At 46.2% G+C, this 20,588-nt stretch overlaps 4 protein-coding genes across 4 annotated transcripts; 3 read left to right on the top strand and 1 right to left on the bottom strand.

Annotated features, from left to right (window-relative positions):
* Positions 1-7,493: 7,493 nt before the first annotated feature.
* EV420DRAFT_1485621 (uncharacterized protein) lies at positions 7,494-8,133 on the bottom strand (the record flags this gene model as incomplete). Its single annotated transcript, XM_060470258.1, has 5 exons — positions 7,494-7,571; positions 7,605-7,716; positions 7,753-7,844; positions 7,907-7,939; positions 8,113-8,133. 5 exons carry the CDS (start codon positions 8,131-8,133, stop codon positions 7,494-7,496), a joined length of 336 nt encoding a protein of 111 aa, XP_060323961.1.
* A 3,519-nt stretch (positions 8,134-11,652) lies between these two features.
* EV420DRAFT_1214663 (uncharacterized protein) lies at positions 11,653-11,892 on the top strand (the record flags this gene model as incomplete). Its single annotated transcript, XM_060466387.1, has 1 exon — positions 11,653-11,892. A coding segment is annotated over one exon (240 nt), but the record flags the coding sequence as incomplete, so codon positions are not given.
* A 1,364-nt stretch (positions 11,893-13,256) lies between these two features.
* Positions 13,257-14,281, top strand: EV420DRAFT_1485619 (uncharacterized protein; the record flags this gene model as incomplete). The annotated part of the gene is made up of 4 exons (XM_060470257.1): positions 13,257-13,269; positions 13,304-13,448; positions 13,580-13,617; positions 14,076-14,281. 4 exons carry the CDS (start codon positions 13,257-13,259, stop codon positions 14,279-14,281), a joined length of 402 nt encoding a protein of 133 aa, XP_060323959.1.
* Positions 14,282-17,188: 2,907 nt separating this feature from the next.
* EV420DRAFT_1119424 (uncharacterized protein) lies at positions 17,189-18,808 on the top strand. Its single transcript, XM_060465910.1, has 6 exons — positions 17,189-17,388; positions 17,447-18,132; positions 18,191-18,342; positions 18,390-18,451; positions 18,498-18,558; positions 18,617-18,808. The coding sequence occupies exons 1-6, from the start codon at positions 17,310-17,312 to the stop codon at positions 18,645-18,647; spliced, it is 1,071 nt and encodes a 356-aa protein (XP_060323958.1). The 5' UTR covers positions 17,189-17,309; the 3' UTR covers positions 18,648-18,808.
* Positions 18,809-20,588: the final 1,780 nt, after the last annotated feature.

Raw genomic sequence — 20,588 nt, 5'->3', positions numbered from 1 at the left:
GCGAACTATCAGAACCGAGTAAACGGGCGAGATGTACATCCACGTAAAATGATCTATCTCACCAGGCTGGCACGCTCGTCATTCAAATGTAGGGCCAGTATTTTCGCCGTTAGCAGCCATGATCAGTGAGGCCCTATATCACGAACATCACCACCAAACTAAACCCCTACGAGTTGAAGGGAAAAAATGAGAGCTCGGGAAGAGATTGATCTCGCAGGGCTTCCGAAGTAGTAAATATAGAAGATATCGCATTATGTAAGAAAGCGATACGAATTAATGGTTCCGTACCTCAAAGTGAAGCCTTCCGTAGTGAGGAGCAATCTAAGAATAACCTCGTTATCTTTATCCAAAAAAGACAAGAACAAAAGAATCTCAGGAAGTGAAGGAATCACGGACGCAGCAACTTCGCGCATCCAGCCCAACGGGACCGTCAAACGCAAGGAGAATTTGCGTTTCATCAGACGTTACTGTAAATAAAGAAAATGGCATCGACATCTCTGCCCGAATCGAGGCAGAGTTGAATAACAAAGGCTTGGTTTCCATCTATCAAGGAATATGTGCAGAGAAGGAGCGCTATTCCAATAATTACTTCACTTTGAGGAACGCCTCCCGATGGCGGTGTATGAGTCGTTCTGACCTTGAAGCAACCTGGTATCAGGGCCGGCGACGTGCGGTTTTTGAAGCAAGCAGAAGTGAAATACCCTTAGTGTGACGGCAACATTTTACACTGCATTCATGTACGGCACCGGGAAGAGAATTTGTTCAGACTATAAAGATCAGGGAAGTCATTTCCGGAAAGTTGTAGGTGTTAAATATGCTGGTAAGACAAGGTTCAGTAAAGGTATGTCCTTCAAGAGAATCCCGCACTCACCTTCCTCGAAAAGTATCGCTACGTCTCGAACTACCTCAAAACATCCAGCGCTTCATGTGTTCCAAACCTTTTCACAAGCTAGTACGGCCCATTTATGAATGTACACAGATATCAGAATAACTTCGTCAAGTGTCGCTCGACCAACTATATCGTCGTTGATTCCCTACTCTCGTATATGAACAAGGTCATCCAGTACGACGTCCCTTTTCATATACGAGCATGACGGTACCGCCATGTGATTGATTCTTAAGGAACGTCATGGTAAGGAAGAAAGAACGACAGTTTCAATCGTAACGAAAGGAAAATAACAACAACAATCAAAATTGTACCACGTGACTGACGCGTCGCGTTCTCGGCTTCAATTTGTAATTCCCAGCTTACACCCTGTTCGCAAGTTACAATCCTCGCCTTCGAGAGGTAAAAACAAAATGGCTACTTTAAGACAGTTGAGTAGCCGTTGATCAATTTATGATTGAATTAGTCGGGTATAACACATAACTAAGAAGGAATACTTCAATCGCCTTGATTTCCTTCCGCTCATAACAACGGGATCTACGAGTCGATAGATCTAACTATAACATGCTAATCTCGCTGGTAGGATTATAGAGGCGTTCTTACTGAAATTAGTAGGCCGTAGATGGGATCTGTAGCGTAAGGAGAATATCTATTATTCATCTCATACAGAAGCTTTTCTGCGCTTATTTATACTCACATTCACTATTCTCACAATAATACGAACACTACATGAGCCTTTGTTATGCCAGTCTTTCCTGATCCTTTCTTTAGATTTTTCGTAGCAAGCATCTAGACCTCCCTACTACTGCGATATATAGCATCTATCCACCCAGAATGGCGGACAATGTCTAGGTTCAGTAAATGTAATAGGAATAATAGGCCAGAATATCACTTGTGTTCCAGCTTCAGACTCAAATGAAAGAGATGGAAACAGCTCGCTTTGTAGCCTCCGAGTTTTATTGACGTTGTCTCCTGGTTGGTGATGCTCTTATCTCAAAGTGTACTGAAGTATACACAGCTTTATCATAGGCTCAACTTCCTAATACATGCCCTCGTTGTCACGATGGCAATGGTAGATTAAGACTTGCCTGAGAGCGCAAACAAGGATTGTAAGCATGGAATTATTACACATCTTTTCCCCTGGCATGGATATCCGCGAGACAGTGAAAGTTACTCTCATTATTATACCCTACGGACTAACCACGAAAAACGCTCGCAGATCTACGGTTTTAAGGGTCCGGTAAGTTCTCGCTAAGAAAGCGAACACCGAATCACTTACGGTAAGGTTACGGTTCCTCCATCATCGCGCTTTATGAGAAGCATTTGCGTACCCTATAGACTGTCAATCGAAATATTTGTTATTTGAGAACAAGGTACCTCACGTCTGCTATGTGACTTGTAGACTGAAGGACGCCTTTCAGGAGGCGTCCGTTCGAGTCATAAAAGAAGACACGCGAGCCGACCTAAATGGTAAAGAAAAAATCGCTACATTAATTCCAGATAGTTAAGGAGGATACAAAAGCAGCGCACAAGAAGCACGTTCATAGACGAAGTATTGGTAGGGTGATGTGAACTGATTAATTCTCTACGCAACACGAACGTTTAAATATCCACGAGCTATTTCTACTTTTTTTATGAGAGACGGGGTACTCATACAGTATGTAATCTTCGGGAGATATATGGCGGGGTCCGTCAGGGTCCGTCGCCAGGTGAGTACACATTCTTCACAAGACAAGAATGGTCCGCTTTGAAGGGATCATTCCCATAATTAGAATAGATGGACATGTTCTCGTAAATTTTGTTGTCTTTATTTTGCTGGAGATAGATAGACTCATTGGATAAATGCAAAGCGAATGTGGCCTGAGGCGAGTCTTTGAGGAACATAACGTGGGCAGGTGGTCCGTTGTCAATCTGAGTGGCAGCTAGAGAGAAATTATTGTCTCACGAACGGAATTACCCGAGAAAAAAGCGTACAAGAAACTGAAATATAAAATTTCCGCTCTCACGGATGCAAATAAATTGGTACTATGAACTACCTTCTTGGCATGAGATTGCGTATATTCGCTACTGCCCACCACGTAGTTTTATCCACCCTGATATCCGAAAAAACTTGACTCTTACGCTTCGGCAAAAGTGTGTCTGACATAGTTAATACGTGACGCGTGACTTAATGGGAGTGGAAGCCTTGTATGTGAATCCTACGCAAAAATCCGCGCGGTATGTAGAACACGCGGACTTACTTTCATCCCTGAAAAACCGATTTGCTCTGATAAGTAGACTCTGCGGAATTACGTATCTTGACGATATAAGCATGAGAACACGGCACAGATCGCAAGGCCGATCATCTTTCGTTATGGTACCTGACAATTTCCCGGGCGCTCTCCAGGATATGACGGGGATCATTGAATCTAAAGCATGACTGCGTATATGTAATAGGAGGCAGGCTGGGGAATTGAGTTGTACACCAGCACGTGCAAGGGCGAATTTTAATGCAACCGAGCGGCACTGACTGATGCTCCCTCGAAAGAGCGATAGAGGCATAATAAGTTTCCTTTTTTTTGTATCATATACGTCTTCATGATCCCTGAGACATTTCAATTTCCGGAGTGCCCGCATACGGGAACGATGGGAAAATGTATCCGATATCGGAGAAGGAGGTACGTTTGAGCTACGCATGGTCGTTCTCTGTGGGGATCTTTCCAGGGTCGAGGTCTCAAAATATAAAAGCTAATGTCTGATTGCTGATATGCTTTGGTCGATTATGGCTCGACGTTCAGTTCTCAAATTCTAAGCTCCCGCCAAGAGCGAGAGTGGACCCGGCCTTTCAGGGCCAGGCTCTGGCCAATATACGCGTGTCTCTAATCATCCATCTATATCCTTGAAAGACTTCATGGACCTTCTTGGCCTTCCACTAGGTGTTCCATTTTCTGCCCTGACCAAAGATGGTTGGGTTTTGAAAACTCAAATTCATAATCGCACCTGATCAAGGCCACAAGCTCTGATTTTCAGAATATCATCTTTTATGGTGTTTAATCGTAATGTAAATACCAGAATCAGACAGAAGGTATGCAATTGAGGTGTCTTCCCCCAGCCTTTCCAGCACAACTAAGTATTACCGAACTGCCCATCAACATCCACAGACCTCCTCCCTCCCTATGCAGTCATATAGGTCCTTTCAAGTGGGGAAGTACGCCCAGCCGCAAGAGTACGCCAGAACTATGGAGGAAAGTTGGCATCAAGGGGTTTGAAACGCGTCGCGCGACGCGTGTCGGTTAGGACACTGGGTCAGTCACGTGTGATAACTTGGTCGTGTTCGGAACCGCAAATGGAATTCGGTGCTACCATGTAGTAGCTACTCTTTCCTTCGTCTGGCTAGCTGTTCATTGATTATCACTGCACTCCGGCCTCCGAACCAGAATTCCCCAGTACATTTGGCGTATTCTTACCTTGACAACGTTAGTACGACTGGTACGTACATGCCGTTCATCCTTAGCGAAGAGTCGAGATGCTCTGATGAAGCACAGTACACATGAAGGACTCGATTGAGCAAGGACGAGCTACGCGAATCTGCGGGCGACTCTATCTGCATCTGGGATCTACACAGGTAAGGATATTAATAATAATAATAATACGTATTCTCATCACCAAATTTTGCTTCCTTCGGCAATATTTACGCTCTGTCCTGTGCTATCTCGGAATAATGCGATGGAATCAAAGCTTTAGCCAGCTATTAAGTTATTTTCTACTGTGCCAGGTATTTAAGTACTGTCTACTCGCCTTGTTGGATAAGTGTTAGCGGTATAAATCGGCTTGGACAGTTATGGATGCTGTTGTTCACTACGAATATGGTTTAATGAGCTTTGCGTGCATCTGAATCGCTGGCGAACATGCTGAAGATACAGCTTCCGGTGCATTGCAGTGTGAGGCTTTCGATGCGGGCATCCATTTTTATCCGTATTAAATGGTTTCGCGCAAGAACGGTGTCTCCGAATGCCCTCGGGCGGTTTCCAACACCTCCGTTTCATGAAGAAGGACGTGTATCGTCAGCTCTGTCGTAATCAACTACGACGGACATCACTTGTCAGAGTAACTATACCTGGCACGTTTCTCAGCCTGCTAATATTAGGCATGATCGTTTTTTTTTCCCATTCGCCATTTATTAGATGGTAGGCTACTTTGAGCGTTATATTAAAGGAGAAACAATTCGGGTCGATATCCTGCTGTATCATCCAAAATAACTCTGTATGAGTGGTGGAGTAGTCGGACATGGGTCAGACCTTTCCACGGGATGTTGCCTGTACAATTTGATTGGACTAGCATCAGCAGATACTTCTAGCTGCTTGGCGGCAACGCGAACACAGAGACGTAGAAATCCCAGCCGGGAAGTCTAATTATACATCTTCTAAAGGTACCGGGAACCATGCTGGCCGAAACACTTTGATGCGTGTATTAGATGGATGGCTATTTGAAACTGAACTCAGTTAGTCCCATATCTTCATGTAGTTCGTACACTGTTTTTACGACAGACGCACATCCGTAAGCTGGTCCTGGTTGGACATTTTTTAATAATGAGAAATCCCACGCTTAAATGCGGTGATATCGGTGTCCGTGTATATAGGTACAAAATACAGAGCAGCACTTTTGATTGTGGTTATAGGTTTACACGACATGACCCCAGTTGGTCTCCTTGCTATCACTTCCTACAACTAGCCATAATAAACGCTTGTAGATCTATGGTCACGAGACATTAGAGGGTCGTTGCAACGAAAGACTCAAGAGAAAGAGAGCTACTAACGGTAGAGTGATGGTCCTCCCATTATCGCACTTGATGAGAACCATTTGAGTACCCTATAGCAGATAAGACTACAATAAAAAGATGCTCGAGAGAACAGAGCTCACGTCGCTCGTGCGGCTGGTGGACTCGACGACACCTCTAACGAGTTGTCCTCTCGACCCGTAGAAGAAGATGCGTGAACAAATCTAAACAGTGAAAATGAAAAATGTGTCTCGAATACACCGTGAAGAACGCAAAGAGGACATACTGAGAACGTGTTCATAGGCAAAACCGGTAGGTAGGTATGTAGAATTACGATGGGGCAATGATAGCTGCATATCTGAGTCTACGCAATGTGCTGGTTTAAGTACCTTCAAACTATTGTTGTCTCAGTTGAATTATGAGAAAGGGTGTATCATGTATGTAACGGACCCCAAATGATCTGGGAATTTTGAACTCTGAGTGCGCAGAACAAAGACCCAGAACCGGTCCGAGTCAGCCACAACCGAAGAGGGTACATCCTCCCACAACCACTAGCGACAGGAAAGAGGTATAGATAGTTCAATACTTCTTGCAATTAAAGTGGCGTATATAATGCATTCTTTTATAATAGATGATCGGTTCCGAAGGGAAGCATGAGAGATTCAGAACAGACTGAAGCGGGATCGGTTCAAGGACATTTTGGGAGCCACAGTCGCACACAATTTATTCCGCGGATACGAAGATTTGAGGTGCGAAGAATTCTGGCAATGTCAAATCCGAGAGTCTCATAATTGTTATGGTCAGAGATTTCTGTCACTCGGAGTTCGTTATTCAGTATTCGGGCTATGCTCTCATCAGATGTTACCCTCGCATCTTATGAAGTATATCTTGTCCACGGATGCGGAAAGTTAAAAACTTAGAATGAGAGAACCCATTCGATGTATGTCCAATCGTGCGGGCATGTAAGAACCACCTGGAATGCAGGGCTGGATAGTGGATGGTGCCGAGAACGAACAATCGATAAAGCGTAACTTGTATGAACCTTGTTGCTCTTCTCACATCACTTAGACGTATATTCGTGGAAGGGCCGTGGCTCATCTCGACTGCCAGAAGGAGGACTTCGGATTACTTAGTTCAATAAAGGAGTCTATAGTATCGATGCCGTATATGCTATGTACATGCATGGGAAGTATGACGGGAATGAACAGTCCTGCATCATACCCGTATTACTGATAATAGCCATCCTGCCAAACCTTATAGACCACTTACTTTAGGCATGTCGATAGAATTGCTTTGGCCTACCATCTAATGTGCTAGTCAGCCAAAGTTTAGAAGTATGAAAATCTGTTAGAATAGTGGTAGACACGCGTAGCTTGATTCTTTCCCTCGTACCTGGCATAGATAATTAGTCTGGGATAGCTCCAAACAATAATAGTACCTCCGCTGGTTGAAGCGTCACCATGACTCCCCCGAAAGTGGCAGCCTTTTGGAGATGATAGGGAAAATAGTTTAATCGTAGCCTAGTACGGAAAGGACTCAGAGACTGACACGCGGGCCGCATTGAAGAGTTCCTGATGAGATCTCCGTGAAGTCGAGGCATAAGATGAAACAGGTCCAATGGCGAACTATAGGAACTTTACGGGCGTCCGGGTCGCTGTGCAAAAGATTGTAAATCTCAGACGAGTGAAAAAGGGACGAGCCAAGAAGCAAATGAAGAAGGCGTGGTTTTTAAGCACTGTGAGGAACACGATAATGGTCTATGGCATCCGTAGGTCATGACCTAGATTCACAATCTTATTTCCGGGATAGTGACGAGGCGCCCGCGGTTGAGGGAGTATTATGGGAGAATAGTTAATAGGCGCCGTCTAAATCGGTAACCCAATGGGGTCGAAGGCGAAGTGCGGCGACCTTCCTCATTTTGGAGATAAACTACGGAAAACACACGATTCATGAAGTACTCACCAGTGAAAGAGAGCGAACCTGCAAAAGGAAGCGCAACGTCACAATCGCGAAAAAGTAGCTGAATGGCAAGATCATGTACGGGAGTCTCGAGACCCGATTGCGCAGGATGCAGCTGTACGGAGTCGTTATCACCCTCTTCCGGACTCACAGGTTCCTTCGCATACGGGCAATCCATATTATTATGTGCACACCTTGTTGGCCAATGACAGATTGACAGTCGGTGATGGGAGGAGGCACCAGCTGACATTAGAATCTGTGAGCGAGTGGACAGGACAAAAAGATACTCGTGCTCTTCGACTAACTTTGATATGACCGGCGCTACCGGCTCCAGTATACTGTTAAAAGAATGATGGAGCATACAGAAAAAAAAAACACAAAGATGCTGTCGCCATAGTATTGACCACGGCTGCCGAGTATAACGGAGATTTCAGTAGCGCGCCATCAGCTTCCGTGTCGGAGAACAAGATCGGCGGTACAGCAAGTCTCTGCCTAGAGCATCGAGACATACCGTACGCAAGAAGATCAGCATCTGTGAATTATCATAGCGATCATCGGGGGGGGGTATCGGCGAGGGCGGGCACCCTGGAATGTTACAGCGCTTGTGTCCCCTTTGTAGTGCGAGAAATTTCTTTGTCGTCACGTTTAGTCCATCGCTGATTCAGCATCCGAGTATCGGTATCGATGCCCAGGTTATTCGATGCTGTGGTACTCTGCTTACAGCGTAGTAATAAATGTGGAAGAGGTTCATCTACCGTGCTGCCTTGTTCCTGAGAAAATAGGTGAATCACCTTACCAGAGACGTAAATCCCACAACATTTTGGTCCTGAGTGCGCATTCTGTTCAGATTAGAAAGAGCTTCTGTCAGAAACGGGCCGGTAGATGCACGAAGCCGCTCTGAACCAGGACCTCACTCACCGCAGAAGGGAAGCTAGGCAATGACGAAATAAATCCGGCTCCTTCTCGTCATATGACAATCTTTATTGACGGAAAGGCGTAACAGTAGTTACAATACCACACGGTAACTTCAGATGTTGCAAGCACAACGGGAGCATATGACTCACAAAAGCAGATTTTTGTCAATACATGCGTGCCGTGGACATCAGACGTTAACAGGGCCCTCCTTGTCATCGAAACGCGCAGTAGTTAATTAAAAGACTTTATGGATGATAGATTCAGCGATCGGCTCGGCGGAAAATCAAGACACGTATGGCTGAGCTGTATCAGCTGAGATGTCCAATCAATCCAGATTTCCAGTCATAGAACAAGAGAAGGTAAGCTGAGATGTTTCATACAGATGGTCGTGAACAAGTGACTAATGAAGACCGGACCGCAATCGATGGGTCGACAGTGAAACGACATTCAGAACGCAGCTAAAAATCAAGAGCTACGCGTCGTAGCACTCGAAAGATTTTTCGCACAGTGAACAGAAGACAAGCATCCAATAACTTAAGGAAACCATTCTCGGCAGTCGATGACGTGCGTGCGTGGCGCATGCTGCCGTGCTACCAACTCGGGTGGGTCGATGACTACTCCAGGGTATTTTGCAAGCTGGAAGCGGATAACGAGCAATGCTGCCGTTTTCATGGGTCTGAAAACGAGACCGTGGATGATGTCGAGGGCATATGTGGCGGATGAGTGCCAGAAGGGAAAAGTCACGCCCAGTCACGGTCACATGCCTCCCGTTTTTGGACGAACCCGTTTTGCCGCTTGCGATCATCATTGATTCCGAGTCCTATGAATATAGGATATCGGTCGTTATGTAGACGGGAAACCCCCGTGGGAATTTCGCATCAGTCAACACGGACTTTGCCGATCCACCACTACTGAGGTCATCGTGGGAATTTTTCGCATCGTCCATCACGGCTTTTGCCGTTCCTTCACTTGGTCTCGTGATGTGAACCTTGCTCGTTTGGGCAAGGTTTATTGATCGAATCCCACGTTGGTTCTTGAATCTTGACCACGATGTCGGCTGGCGTCTCGTCGTCGTCGAGCTCGGTGGTGAGCTCTATTGCATTGCATTTCTTGTGTATCTTTTATCCTTTGCTTCTAGTCTTGCCGCAGTGAGCCTCGAGCTTGACGATTGTGAGCTCGATCACCTTGCATAAGGATTGGGGGTAAATCAACAACGTAAGCGTTTCGTATTCGTACCCCTTCAAGCCTTTACTGACGAAATTATTCTATCTCTAGGATGTCCGTACATGTTTTAATGGTAGGATACCCGTGGGTAAAGGTGTGTCTGCTAGCTTTTGATTCCGTTGTTTTTTTCTCATTGCTTCTAAAGTCCACCCCCTCCTATCCGCCTTCGACATCCGGCTGACTCTTCAGCAATGCAACGGCATACCATCTCTCCTCCGCTCCTAACCTTTCACTTACACTGGCCGTAAGGCATTGATAAGGCAGATCAACACGCGATGAGCGCAACAAGCTCAGCAACAGGCGTCGGCCGCAAGGCATTACTTGAAGTGTCAGGTTTCTTTTGCCTAGGTCTCGGTAGGGTATAAGGAGCGCGTCGAGGGGCATTAACTATATGGTACGTATGCTTAATCCTCTCGTCTCTTTCATTGCTGAGCTAGACTGCTTAGCAGCATCAATGAGTATGCTTGGGAGGGTTGGTGAACTCGTTGGGGTGCGACAATGGTTCGTATATTTGCTTTCTATTTTCCTTGTGCAGCTGACTCGTGTCTTTACAGGTTGTGGTTGAATGCGTAATGGGATTTTTGGGATTGGAAGGTAGGATACTTTCGACAACGCATTGACTTTATACTAATGGCGCCCATAAGACTGCGAATATAGCCAGGATAAATGTACCGAGTGGGTGTTTACTCGACGTTTCTACATGCTTTTGGCTAATTGGTATGGTTCAGGTAGTGAAAAAATCAAGTTAATATTTGCTAATACCACGGGGATGCAAGTGAGATCCAACACTGAGAGCAGCGGTTTACTTTAAGCAATGGATTTCTTTTGGCTAGGTTAGATAATGGTCGGCGGGGGTGTAAGGAGCGCGTTGGGAGATGCTAGTATGGTGCGTATCCTTCTTCCTCACCACTCTTTGGTCGCTGAGTCTACCAGCGAACAGCATCGATGGGTTTATGAGTTCCTCGGGAGCACCACGGTATATGTATTTATGTTCTGCTTTCCCTGCGCGGCTGACTCGTGCGTCGCAAGATTCTGTTGATGGTGTGGTGAGATTTCTGGGTAAGTACGTTAAAGTTCCCTTACCTGCATGTTGACTTGATGCTAACGATGACCTTTAGAACAATAAGACTACGGATATAGTGAGATAAATGTACCGAGTAAGAGTTTCCCCAATGTTTCTATTTGTATTTGACTAACGATACCATTTCAGGTAGTGAAAAATCAAGCCAATGTTCATTACTACAGTGAGGGTGAGGGTGAGGTAGAATCCTAAGAGCAATGAATGGAATGGCGCAACGCATGCAGCATACACAAAGGTACGTTGCCTCGATAACAATCCTTTGAATGCAGCTAATACATGCACTGCAGGCATGAACGAGCAGTGGAGGATGCGTGCCAGGGGAGTCGGCGCAGAGACGGGATAGTCTGTGGGCGAGGGCATGAGGGGGGGAGGGAGGGTCGTATTTATTATTAGCACAGATGGATGGGGTGGGTGTGCCCTCTCGTGATTGGTGAGGAGCGGAGGGGTGCGGGAGGGATGGTTTGTGGGCAGGCCCGGAATCTTATCTGTTTCCGTGCACGGTGAAAAACGTTACGATCTCAGAGCGATTCCAGTGCACAGTTAGTTGGATCATCTTTCGTGCCGCCGCGTGTGGAGAGGTCTTTGAGATGGTCATCCATAGATCCATTTCAGCCGATGGATTGCTCGAAATTCGAATGGGATACGAAAGCATTTGTCCATGCTCCTACCGGCGTGATTCAGCCAATCACAAACACTGCATCCAGCACAATCGATCGATGCAGCAGCAGACGAGCCTAATGAAATTGATACAACCCACGTATTGCACCCGGCAGATCACCACGGCATCAGGAAGTCCACACCGATGAGGCATGCGTAGAAGACGACGGCATAATTTCATTCACGCGTTGCCCTGTCATAATCCCCGTACAGGTCGAGGGTGTTGACATCACAGCGGAGGATAAGTTCTATGCCATCGTCGATGGAGATACTGCCACATACGCTATGGCAGGGGCAATATATCATGGAGTGCACCATTTCACTGCAAGGTACACAGACGAACACGAAAAGGTATGGTACAATGACGGAATTATTCATGACAGGTCGTGCATACTAGAGGGGCAATTAGTAGATGTAAATGTGAAAACGCTCCCTGATGGTAGAGAGTGTGTTGCATACCTGTACGTGAGGAATAGATGTATAAGCATTAGCCCAGATAAACTCGCGAGATCAGAATACCACGATCTGAAGGACTATGGAGTAGGACTCGGATATGCCACGCGCATGCGATGGCCCTCAAATGCTAGTCAATGATCATCGGGGCTGTACCCATCCACCAGCTTTCTCTCATTATTACAAATATTATTAGCTGCGCACGTTGTGTCCCTCTTCTGATAATTAGCAACCGCCGACGTTAATACCAAAAAGAGCGGAGATACTTGCAGTCCGCCTTTGGCTCTTTCGAGGGCGAAACATAAGTTCTTACTAAAGTTCTATTCCTCGATGGACGCTCTGGACGAAAGTATAGAATATTGCTTCTTAATGTAGTCACATCTCGTAAGAGCATAGACAACGATCCTGGACCCGAGAGCATAAGACAGCTAAAGACGACTCGGTGGATGATGCGATAGTTCCAGTTTCCACCCTTGTTGGCTTTCATCGAACGCCAATGCCGTTATTGTGTGGCGTTAACCTCGACGATGTGTATTGTGTTTATTTTCCGGAAGCCATGAGCGGGCGATCTACATTTAATTGGTATACGACGCCAGTAATACAAGAAGTTAGGTATGATAATACATGGCGAGCATTTTTACGAGGTTCCTTGCGACAAAGTCAGCCGCTTTCCTCATCATCATGTCCTATCGCAAACCTTTAAACACGCTTGAGGCGCTACGGGAATACACAGTTGGCAGGAACAGTAGGAGGACAGCGGATTGCTTACGGTAAGGTTATTTTCCCCCCTTTGTCACGGTTGATGACGACCAATTGCATACCCTGCACAAAGTAGGATGTCAATTAAAAGACTCGTTCTTCGAGAGAACTGTACTGGCGTTTCCCATACGACTCGTAGACTCGACGATGCCTTCAACGACTCTCCCGGCCGAGTCATGAAAGAAGACGCGCGAACCGACCTAGACGGTAAAGAGACGAAATAAAGTTATAAGTCTCGATGAATCGTGAAGGATGCGAGAATGGCGAACTGGAAATGTGTTCATAGCCAAGATAGTTAGTGGGGTAGATGCTGTTGGATTCTACGCAATACGGAGGTATAAGTACCTGAATCCCATGGCTGAAGACCTGGATTAGACTGCAGGCTGGTTGTAATTGATATCCAGGGTCCCGGGGTAAGAAGGATGGGACTCGGAGATCGACGGCGTCGGAAAATACCCCAGATCCAGTCAGGGTCTGTTGAAACTGGTAGCAATGATGTATATAAACAAAGGTCATTTGTTCTGTAGTTATGTTATGTCATACCTAGTGTAAGACTACTCTCAAGAATGTCCAGACATCGTATGAAAATTAGAGATCACCCGTTTTTCACTAGGTGTCCTTGGAAGAGCAACGTGGGGTCGCCTCAAATGCGTCGCGGGAGTATCCCAGGCCGCACATGCAGATGTTACCGTGAAAAATGAAAGATATATGGTAATCCTAGGCGCGAAGGCCTCACAACCGGAAACCTCCGGCTCGGAGTTCGTTGTCCGAGATTAAGAGCACCCACAACTGCGAGACGCTGAATCTTCGCGATAGGTAATATCCTCCATAAAGATACACTTCCCACGGACGTGGAAAGCTAAAACCTTGTCTCTGGGACTTCTTTCAGGCTCGGAAACAGCAAGGAAACATTGCTGAAGAGCGTATGTAAGTGCCAGTATTCTTGCTACTTCCCCTATTGAAAAAGGAACGCAAAAGTGGATGAGTGACACGTAAATCAAAAGTGATTCATGTGACCCAACGCTTTGCACTACGGTGGAATATTAATATTTATGAGTGCGATCTCGCGCAATGACGTCTATATCATCTGGGGTAGACATAATTTCAAGACCAACGAAATGAAAGATACCTCCGATGGACATAATTCTATGATGTATGCCGTATCGGATACGTACAAACAAAGTTCAAAGGGAAGCTCACACTTGGTACTCCATGTGAATAGTAATGCGTCTCACCATAATGCAGTGAAAATTGATATGAAAAGTTGGAGATCTTTGTATCTCATCTGGTGGACTGTTTCCACCGCAGATCGGACATAAATGCCGTTGATGAAACGCAGATAGGCATTTTCAGCCGTATTCCTTAGCACCGAAATTAATCAACAGATTTCCAGAGAGAATCAGTTTCAAAGATCGTCCTGAACACCACCATAGCAGGCAATCCCTCTTCGACATTTATAGCACCGCGTACCTCACGTCTAAGCCAAGATCAAGAAGGGAAACAGCGTCTCCAGATTATCGACGATGGCAGATGCGGTTCTCGCGGTAGCCAGCATGCGAAGCAACTTAAAGCTGGCATGGGACTGTGTTAAAGACTTGATACCCTGGTTAGATCGCAACCGCCAAGTTGCTTAGACACGGCATAGAAGGTGATGTTGACCGAGGCAATGTTTACGAAAATTTAGGTTGCAAGAAAAGCTCTCAGGTATACATACAAAAATCTGCGAAAAGCTAGCACTTGAACCGAAAATCCTTTCCTAATTTGTGGCCGGAATAAAGTTTCTGACGTCCCTCGATCATTGATATCTGCCGGTTTTCTAAACTCTAAAACTCCATGTGGCGTGTCTTGTATCCAGACGGTCTTCCCGAGATAACCCCGGAAGCCCCCATAGCTGAAGGATACATTCACACTAACTGTATAGGTTTTGACTGGATTTAGTGAAAGGCGGGTGTGGTCACCTTCCCCCGAAGCCTTCGGAGATGAAATACGGAAATCGCCAGAAGAACATGCACCGCAGGCGAAGAAAAGGGAAGCACTTCTATGACTTCACAGTCGTCAGCATCTGGAAGATAACGGTTAGAATGGACATAAATTCTCGCGATTACAAACCGGAGTTATAACTGGCTGTCGCCTGCAGATTCTCAGGACAATGATTCCTCCGGGAATGGGTTGTCGTTAGCGCCTGTCAAAGTGACATTGGTCGCCAAGACGGTGAGGGTGTACACATAATACGGGGAGGAGAGAATCAGGTTGAAGAACCTATAAGACCGTACCTTGGCGTCCACGATACGCTAATCTTTCCCAGCGACTTATGATGTTGACGTTGAATATTCGGACATGTGAAGCATCCGGACGTCCGAACAGGCGTCTCCAAAGATTGCGCGAGCAAGAATAACATACGGAAGCAGTGTCCGTGTTTTGAACGACGGCTGCGGAATAGATGGCAGGCATCGTAGCGCACTTTGATAGTTCTTGGGAAGAGATATTACACGACCGTATAAATAATTGAGATGTGGACTGGAAGTCCTGATGATACTTTCTACGGGGCTAGAACGGTTCGTGTTGAATTAATCCAGGATATTGAAACGTCGGGTCATTGTGTGGTCGAGCTTAGCGACATTGTAATGAAGCAGAAAGTCGTGTTAGTACATTCGGTAATACAAACGGGCCGTTCTCAATTTCGTTGGTGTTTATCGTAAGCACAAAGTTCGGCTTTATCGTATCGGACGTCTGATACGTGCATCATCAGACTTCTACAAGTCATCAGTAACATCAGTAACAGAAGAATATCGTTCCCAGCCAAGTTCGCGGTATATACGTTGTCACGGTACATCGTAGTCGTTGGGCTGATTCGTCGTTGCCGCGAGATGGATAAACGTAACTATCGAACGTGGTATTGGAGCAAGTGTTGGTTAGTCATAAGAGATCACTAGCGAATCGGGATAGCACCGATAAGAGACACAGCCAGTAATTGGTAATATCGTGTTCCCACTATCTGTTAGTCGGTACTAAAGTGTCGAGCGATGAGTCACTTACCGCACGGTATGTCAAGTAAGATTCGGGGAAAGCAAATCAGCCACCAGTTCCCCTTTCGCGAGAGGAACCTTACCATAGTGATATGGTACACACGTCGACAACCCGAGTTAATGCCCATCTACCCTGGTCCCGGGTCCCCGGCGCGTAAGTCACGTGTATTAATGGATTGGTCTTGTTTGGACGTGTAAACGAAATGCTCCTCCGAGTCTAAACAGTGAAAATGATCTTTCCTCCCTCCCCCACTAAAAGCGTCCCTAGGCGCTATATTTCTTTTTCTTTCTCTGTGCACTCTCATGCGTTGAGATAATCCATACCTCTGTTACCTCGATACCGGAGGGCTGTAAAGAACGTATTTCGACCAAGGCTGCTGCGTACGATGCTGTTCCATACTCACTGTCGACGTCCTGATAAGCCCTGGTGCAGGTATCTTGTTCTGGATGAACAAGAAATTGCTTTTGAAAGGTCTATCATCGCGTGCGCCCTCTCATTATTGCTCAAGATGACTACGTATGCCTCAATTTGTCTATCGTCCGACAATCTTCTCATCGAACCTTGTTTTCGCAGCATATATGTGCCTCGGTCCCGGTTAACCGGTCATTTTCAACTTCTCTTATTGGTTTCTGTAAACATACAGAGTGGTCAGGAACGTCGTCGCCCCTCCTAGGAACATTGGTGCAAAATGTACGTTACCTCCATGACATTCTGAAAGAAAGCAATAATTGGCTTGACATCCAGGTGTTATCAGGCTCTTCATCCAAGATTTGGTTGTTGGAGTGACGTTTAAGAAGAAGAATGGGCAGTCCTTTCGATGGTGTGAGCGCTTTGCTGGTATTTGTCTATCATCATCGTCGCTAACAGAATGACCAAACTTCGTAGCTCACAGAAAGTTCTACCTGCTAGCCGGTCACGCCATTCTCGTCCCTTGAATGACTCAAATCTCCACGCTCTTGCGTTGTGGAAGGAGTGGCGATACTTTATCCTACTTATTAGTCCTAGGTTTCGTTAATCACCGACTTATCATGCGCACCATGTTCGAGTTGCCTTCAGATGCCCTGGCGACATTTTTTTTCATCAACGCCTTCGATACTGATACACATGCTCTCGGGCTTTCATCATCAACGATAACGCGATCTGGTTGTAGAAAGCTCGACAATCGTCATCATGCCCAGGCCGTGCAGCATGCGTGCCTATCGTATGATCCCAGAGGTTCTACTTTCCATAATTCAGCTCTGTTCTGTCTCGTGATATCAACACGTATGCCGCCGGCAACTATTCACACACCCGGCCTGCTTCCCAAACACATATCTGTAGGCCTTCCTGTGCGACGAGCCCCTCGATGACTTCCCGTTTTGCTTCGATAACCAGGTTCTCTTACGCAAGAATGAGCGTTCAATCTTCTCCCCGCAACAACGCCGATCTCAACGCCATCTCTTATCGACACTAAGACCTGGGGTCCGTTCTCACATGGAGGAACGTCTTCACCCACATGCGACAGATAGTCTGCCTTGTGGCGAAAAGCTTGGCTCGAAGTCATTGAGTAGAATAAAAGCATCCTCTGCAGAGGTAATAACAGCGTCAGCGCAATGTTCCACCTTCCTGCACTACTCTTAGCCTTCGCTAGCGTCGCTTCTGCGATCAAGTCTCTCACCATCTCAACCTCTGGTCAGTATCCTTTTCCGCCGTTCCACGTTCCATTACGCTGACGAGCAGACCTTGACAGCCCCGGCGAGCATCTCGGACGTCTCTACTCTCGAAGTAGTGACGACTATTGTCAACGACGGCGACGAAACTGTTAAGCTCCTCAACGACCCTCGTACCGTTCTCAATTCATGGGCTACGGAGTCCTTCACAGTCGTCAACTCAGCTGGGATCTCTGCAGACTTCACGGGTGTCGCTGTACGCTACATCCCTTCAGTTGCCGCTAAGAAGGGTGCCAACCACGCGTTCACCGTTCTTGCGCCCGGAGAATCTGTTTCCGTTACGCATGAGCTAGGAAACTTCTACAACTTCACCAACACCGGGGAAAGTGGGTACACCATCACCCCTCTGTCCACCATCCAGGCCGTGGAAGATGATGGTACCCTGACGACCATTGGCGCTCACGTCACCCCCGCCTCTATCATGCTCTCCGGCCAACTTTCCTCTTCTTCGACGCTCTCATCCTCTTCCCTTGGTGGAGCTTCCGATGGACGTTCTAGTGCGCGCTCCCTCAGCAAGCGTGCAAGTTACACTTCATGCTCCTCGTCCCGACAGAGTATTAATGCCCAGGCGATCTCCGATAGCTCTGTCATAGCCCAGGCCAGCATTGACCACTTGGAGGCTAACCCGAGTGGTTCGACCACCCAGACGACGTGGTACGGCACGTTTGCGACGGGCCGGTACAAGGGTACTTTGAGCGCTTTCGAGGTATACTTGTTTCCTTCTTTTTACTTCCTTCTCGGACCAGTCTGACGGTAGTGAGTAGGGCCTCGTCTCGGAACCCGCTTCTTGGACATACGACTGCTCGTGTACTGATTCGGACACGTATGCATATGTCTATCCTTTGACTTACGGCAAGGTGTACTTGTGCGGATACTACTGGGAGTGTCCTGCTACCGGGTCAGGCAGTCGAGCTGAGTACGTCCGACTCTTCGATTTTATTACTCTTTCCTGATAATAAACAGCACAATCATCCATGAGGGAACGCACTTCCCCGAGATTTTGGGAACTGATGATTACGCATACGGTATGCCGATCATTCGTACCTACCTACATCAGCTGATGGCTTGTAGGTGAGACCGCGTGCAAGTCCCTCGCAAAGTCGAACCTCGCGAGGGCGTACTTGAATGCAGAGTACGTCTCTTCTTTCCCTTCTTCGGTTCTATTTCGTACTGATGCGACTTTGACACAGTAATCACGCGTTCTTCTCTGACTATGTATAAACATGAGTTTTGTGAGGTAAATGTGGCAATAAAGAATGAAAAGATGTATTCTCTTTACTTTTCTTTCATTCAGGCTCTGCAGCTAATCCTGTTCGTCACATTTCCCGTTTCATGAGCTCCTTTCAGGGGACGATAAGCTACTAAGGAGTATGAGTTCTCGCTGTTTGACATTGCAACAATCGCTATTTCAGTTACTTAGCTCGATCCTTGATGACATCGAGTCTTTACCTTCTCGGCTCCGAGCCAAGCTTCTGCGGATAGTCGAGCGAGCGATAGGATGGGTTATTTTTCATGCAATCGGACCGAGAAATTTCGACAACTTATTTGGATTGATCACCTACCGTCACATCTTTTTTTCCCTCATTATCCACTGAGTTCAAGCATGATACATTTATTTGGTCGAACACATTCCGACTCGCCTCATTGTCGGTGATATCTGTTTCATTACTTTGCAACTGATGTCCCATCATTGACAGGAATTAACCAGCTGTGCAATGACAACGCGCCTCATTGATAAGAGTGATAGGCTTCCTTCAGATGATCCCCGCTTCTTTTGTTATCAATCTATTGGGTTTCATTATTATTGTATCCTACAACCACCTACAAAACGCGTTCGAGGCGCTGAGGAAAGAAGGAAGGAGGTATGCATGATAAATAGCATAAAGCAAAAGTGTATTGCTTACGGTAATTTAATTTCTGATTCTTCCATGGTCACGCTTGACGCGAAACATTTGCCCTACAGCGAGTACTAGTAAGGCTCCAGCTAAATGTTATGTCCGAGAGAGCGAAGCTCACGTCACCCGTGCGGCAATTGGATTCAACGACGCCTGATGCAATCTGCCCGGACGAATCATGAAAAAACAAACCGTGGGAACCAGTCTAGATGGAAGACAAGGAACAAAATTGTAGTAAGCCTCGATACAATGTGAGGAACACGAGACGAATGCGCTGAAAACATGTCAATGAACAACCTTCACAACAGAAACACCGATTAGAAATTCGTGTTGAATTTTCTGATCACCTATTGAAGAAGTGCTTCGAACAGATGCAGAAAGTCGAGGTTACAACTCCTAGACTCCTCATACTAGAAGGCCTAACAGGTAAGCACCTAAAGTTGACGACCAGAATTTGAGCATGAAGACTATTGAAGGCCATAGAATAAATATGATTGGTAAAGTCTTTTGGATAGATCTCGTTCAAGGTAGCGTGAGGTTATCCTCCCTTTTTCAGAGTATATCAGTTCGAAAGAAAGATTATAGAGAATGGAGGTACAATCGACTGCGCACAAGAATTACCACGGGTTATCGGTTGCGGATTCTCAGGTTGGTGATTCTTTAGTACATGAGCTATTGTTAGCACCTGTCTAGATGGCATTAGTTGTCGAGACGATGAGACTTGTACACATAATAGAGACGACGATTGTACAACTTTATCAGTAATGCCCTTCTTTTCTGCGAGTGTAGATTCCGGAGAGTATTCTGAATTAAAATTCCACTAGAATCCACTTCGTTATAAACAAGCGTGTGCCAGGAGCTTATGGCACCCGTTTATACAAGTCTCACCATTCCTAGGATTCTGTAGTACCCTTAACATCCGAAGCCTTGGTTTAACACATACTACCAGGCTTATTTTCTTATTCACAAAGCCTCCCGACTCAGACTATCCATGTCAGTTTTAACATTCACCTAATTGTGAACAGCTTGTAAGGTGGTTACCGTAACCCACGAAACAACGGTTTACCAAGAGGACCAACTTTAAATACTCGTAAATCACCGCAGTCGTCGGAACGAGCTCTTTCTAAAGAATACGAGAAAAGAAAACCGTGTCTAGAATGAGGAACACGAGGCGAATGCACTGAAAACATGTCAATGAACAAGACAGCGGGTACATCGATCGTTAAATGTGCTGCACAACGCAGTAGTCTACGTACCCAATGGCCCT

The sequence above is a fragment of the Desarmillaria tabescens genome, assembly GCF_030435595.1.
Source record: "Desarmillaria tabescens strain CCBAS 213 chromosome Unknown EV420scaffold_70, whole genome shotgun sequence".
NCBI lineage: Eukaryota > Fungi > Basidiomycota > Agaricomycetes > Agaricales > Physalacriaceae > Desarmillaria > Desarmillaria tabescens.
Note: the sequence above shows the minus strand (reverse complement) of the source record. Positions and strands in the feature narration are given on the sequence as shown.

What these genes read in the sequence shown, in the direction of transcription:
- EV420DRAFT_1119424 (XM_060465910.1), top strand. Translation starts at nt 17,310, where the DNA reads ATGTTCCACCTTCCTGCACTACTCTTAGCCTTCGCTAGCGTCGCTTCT. An exon ending in TCTCACCATCTCAACCTCTG is followed by an intron (nt 17,389 to 17,446) that starts GTCAGTATCCTT and finishes AGACCTTGACAG; the next exon opens with CCCCGGCGAGCATCTCGGAC. An exon ending in AGGGCGTACTTGAATGCAGA is followed by an intron (nt 18,559 to 18,616) that starts GTACGTCTCTTC and finishes ACTTTGACACAG; the next exon opens with TAATCACGCGTTCTTCTCTG.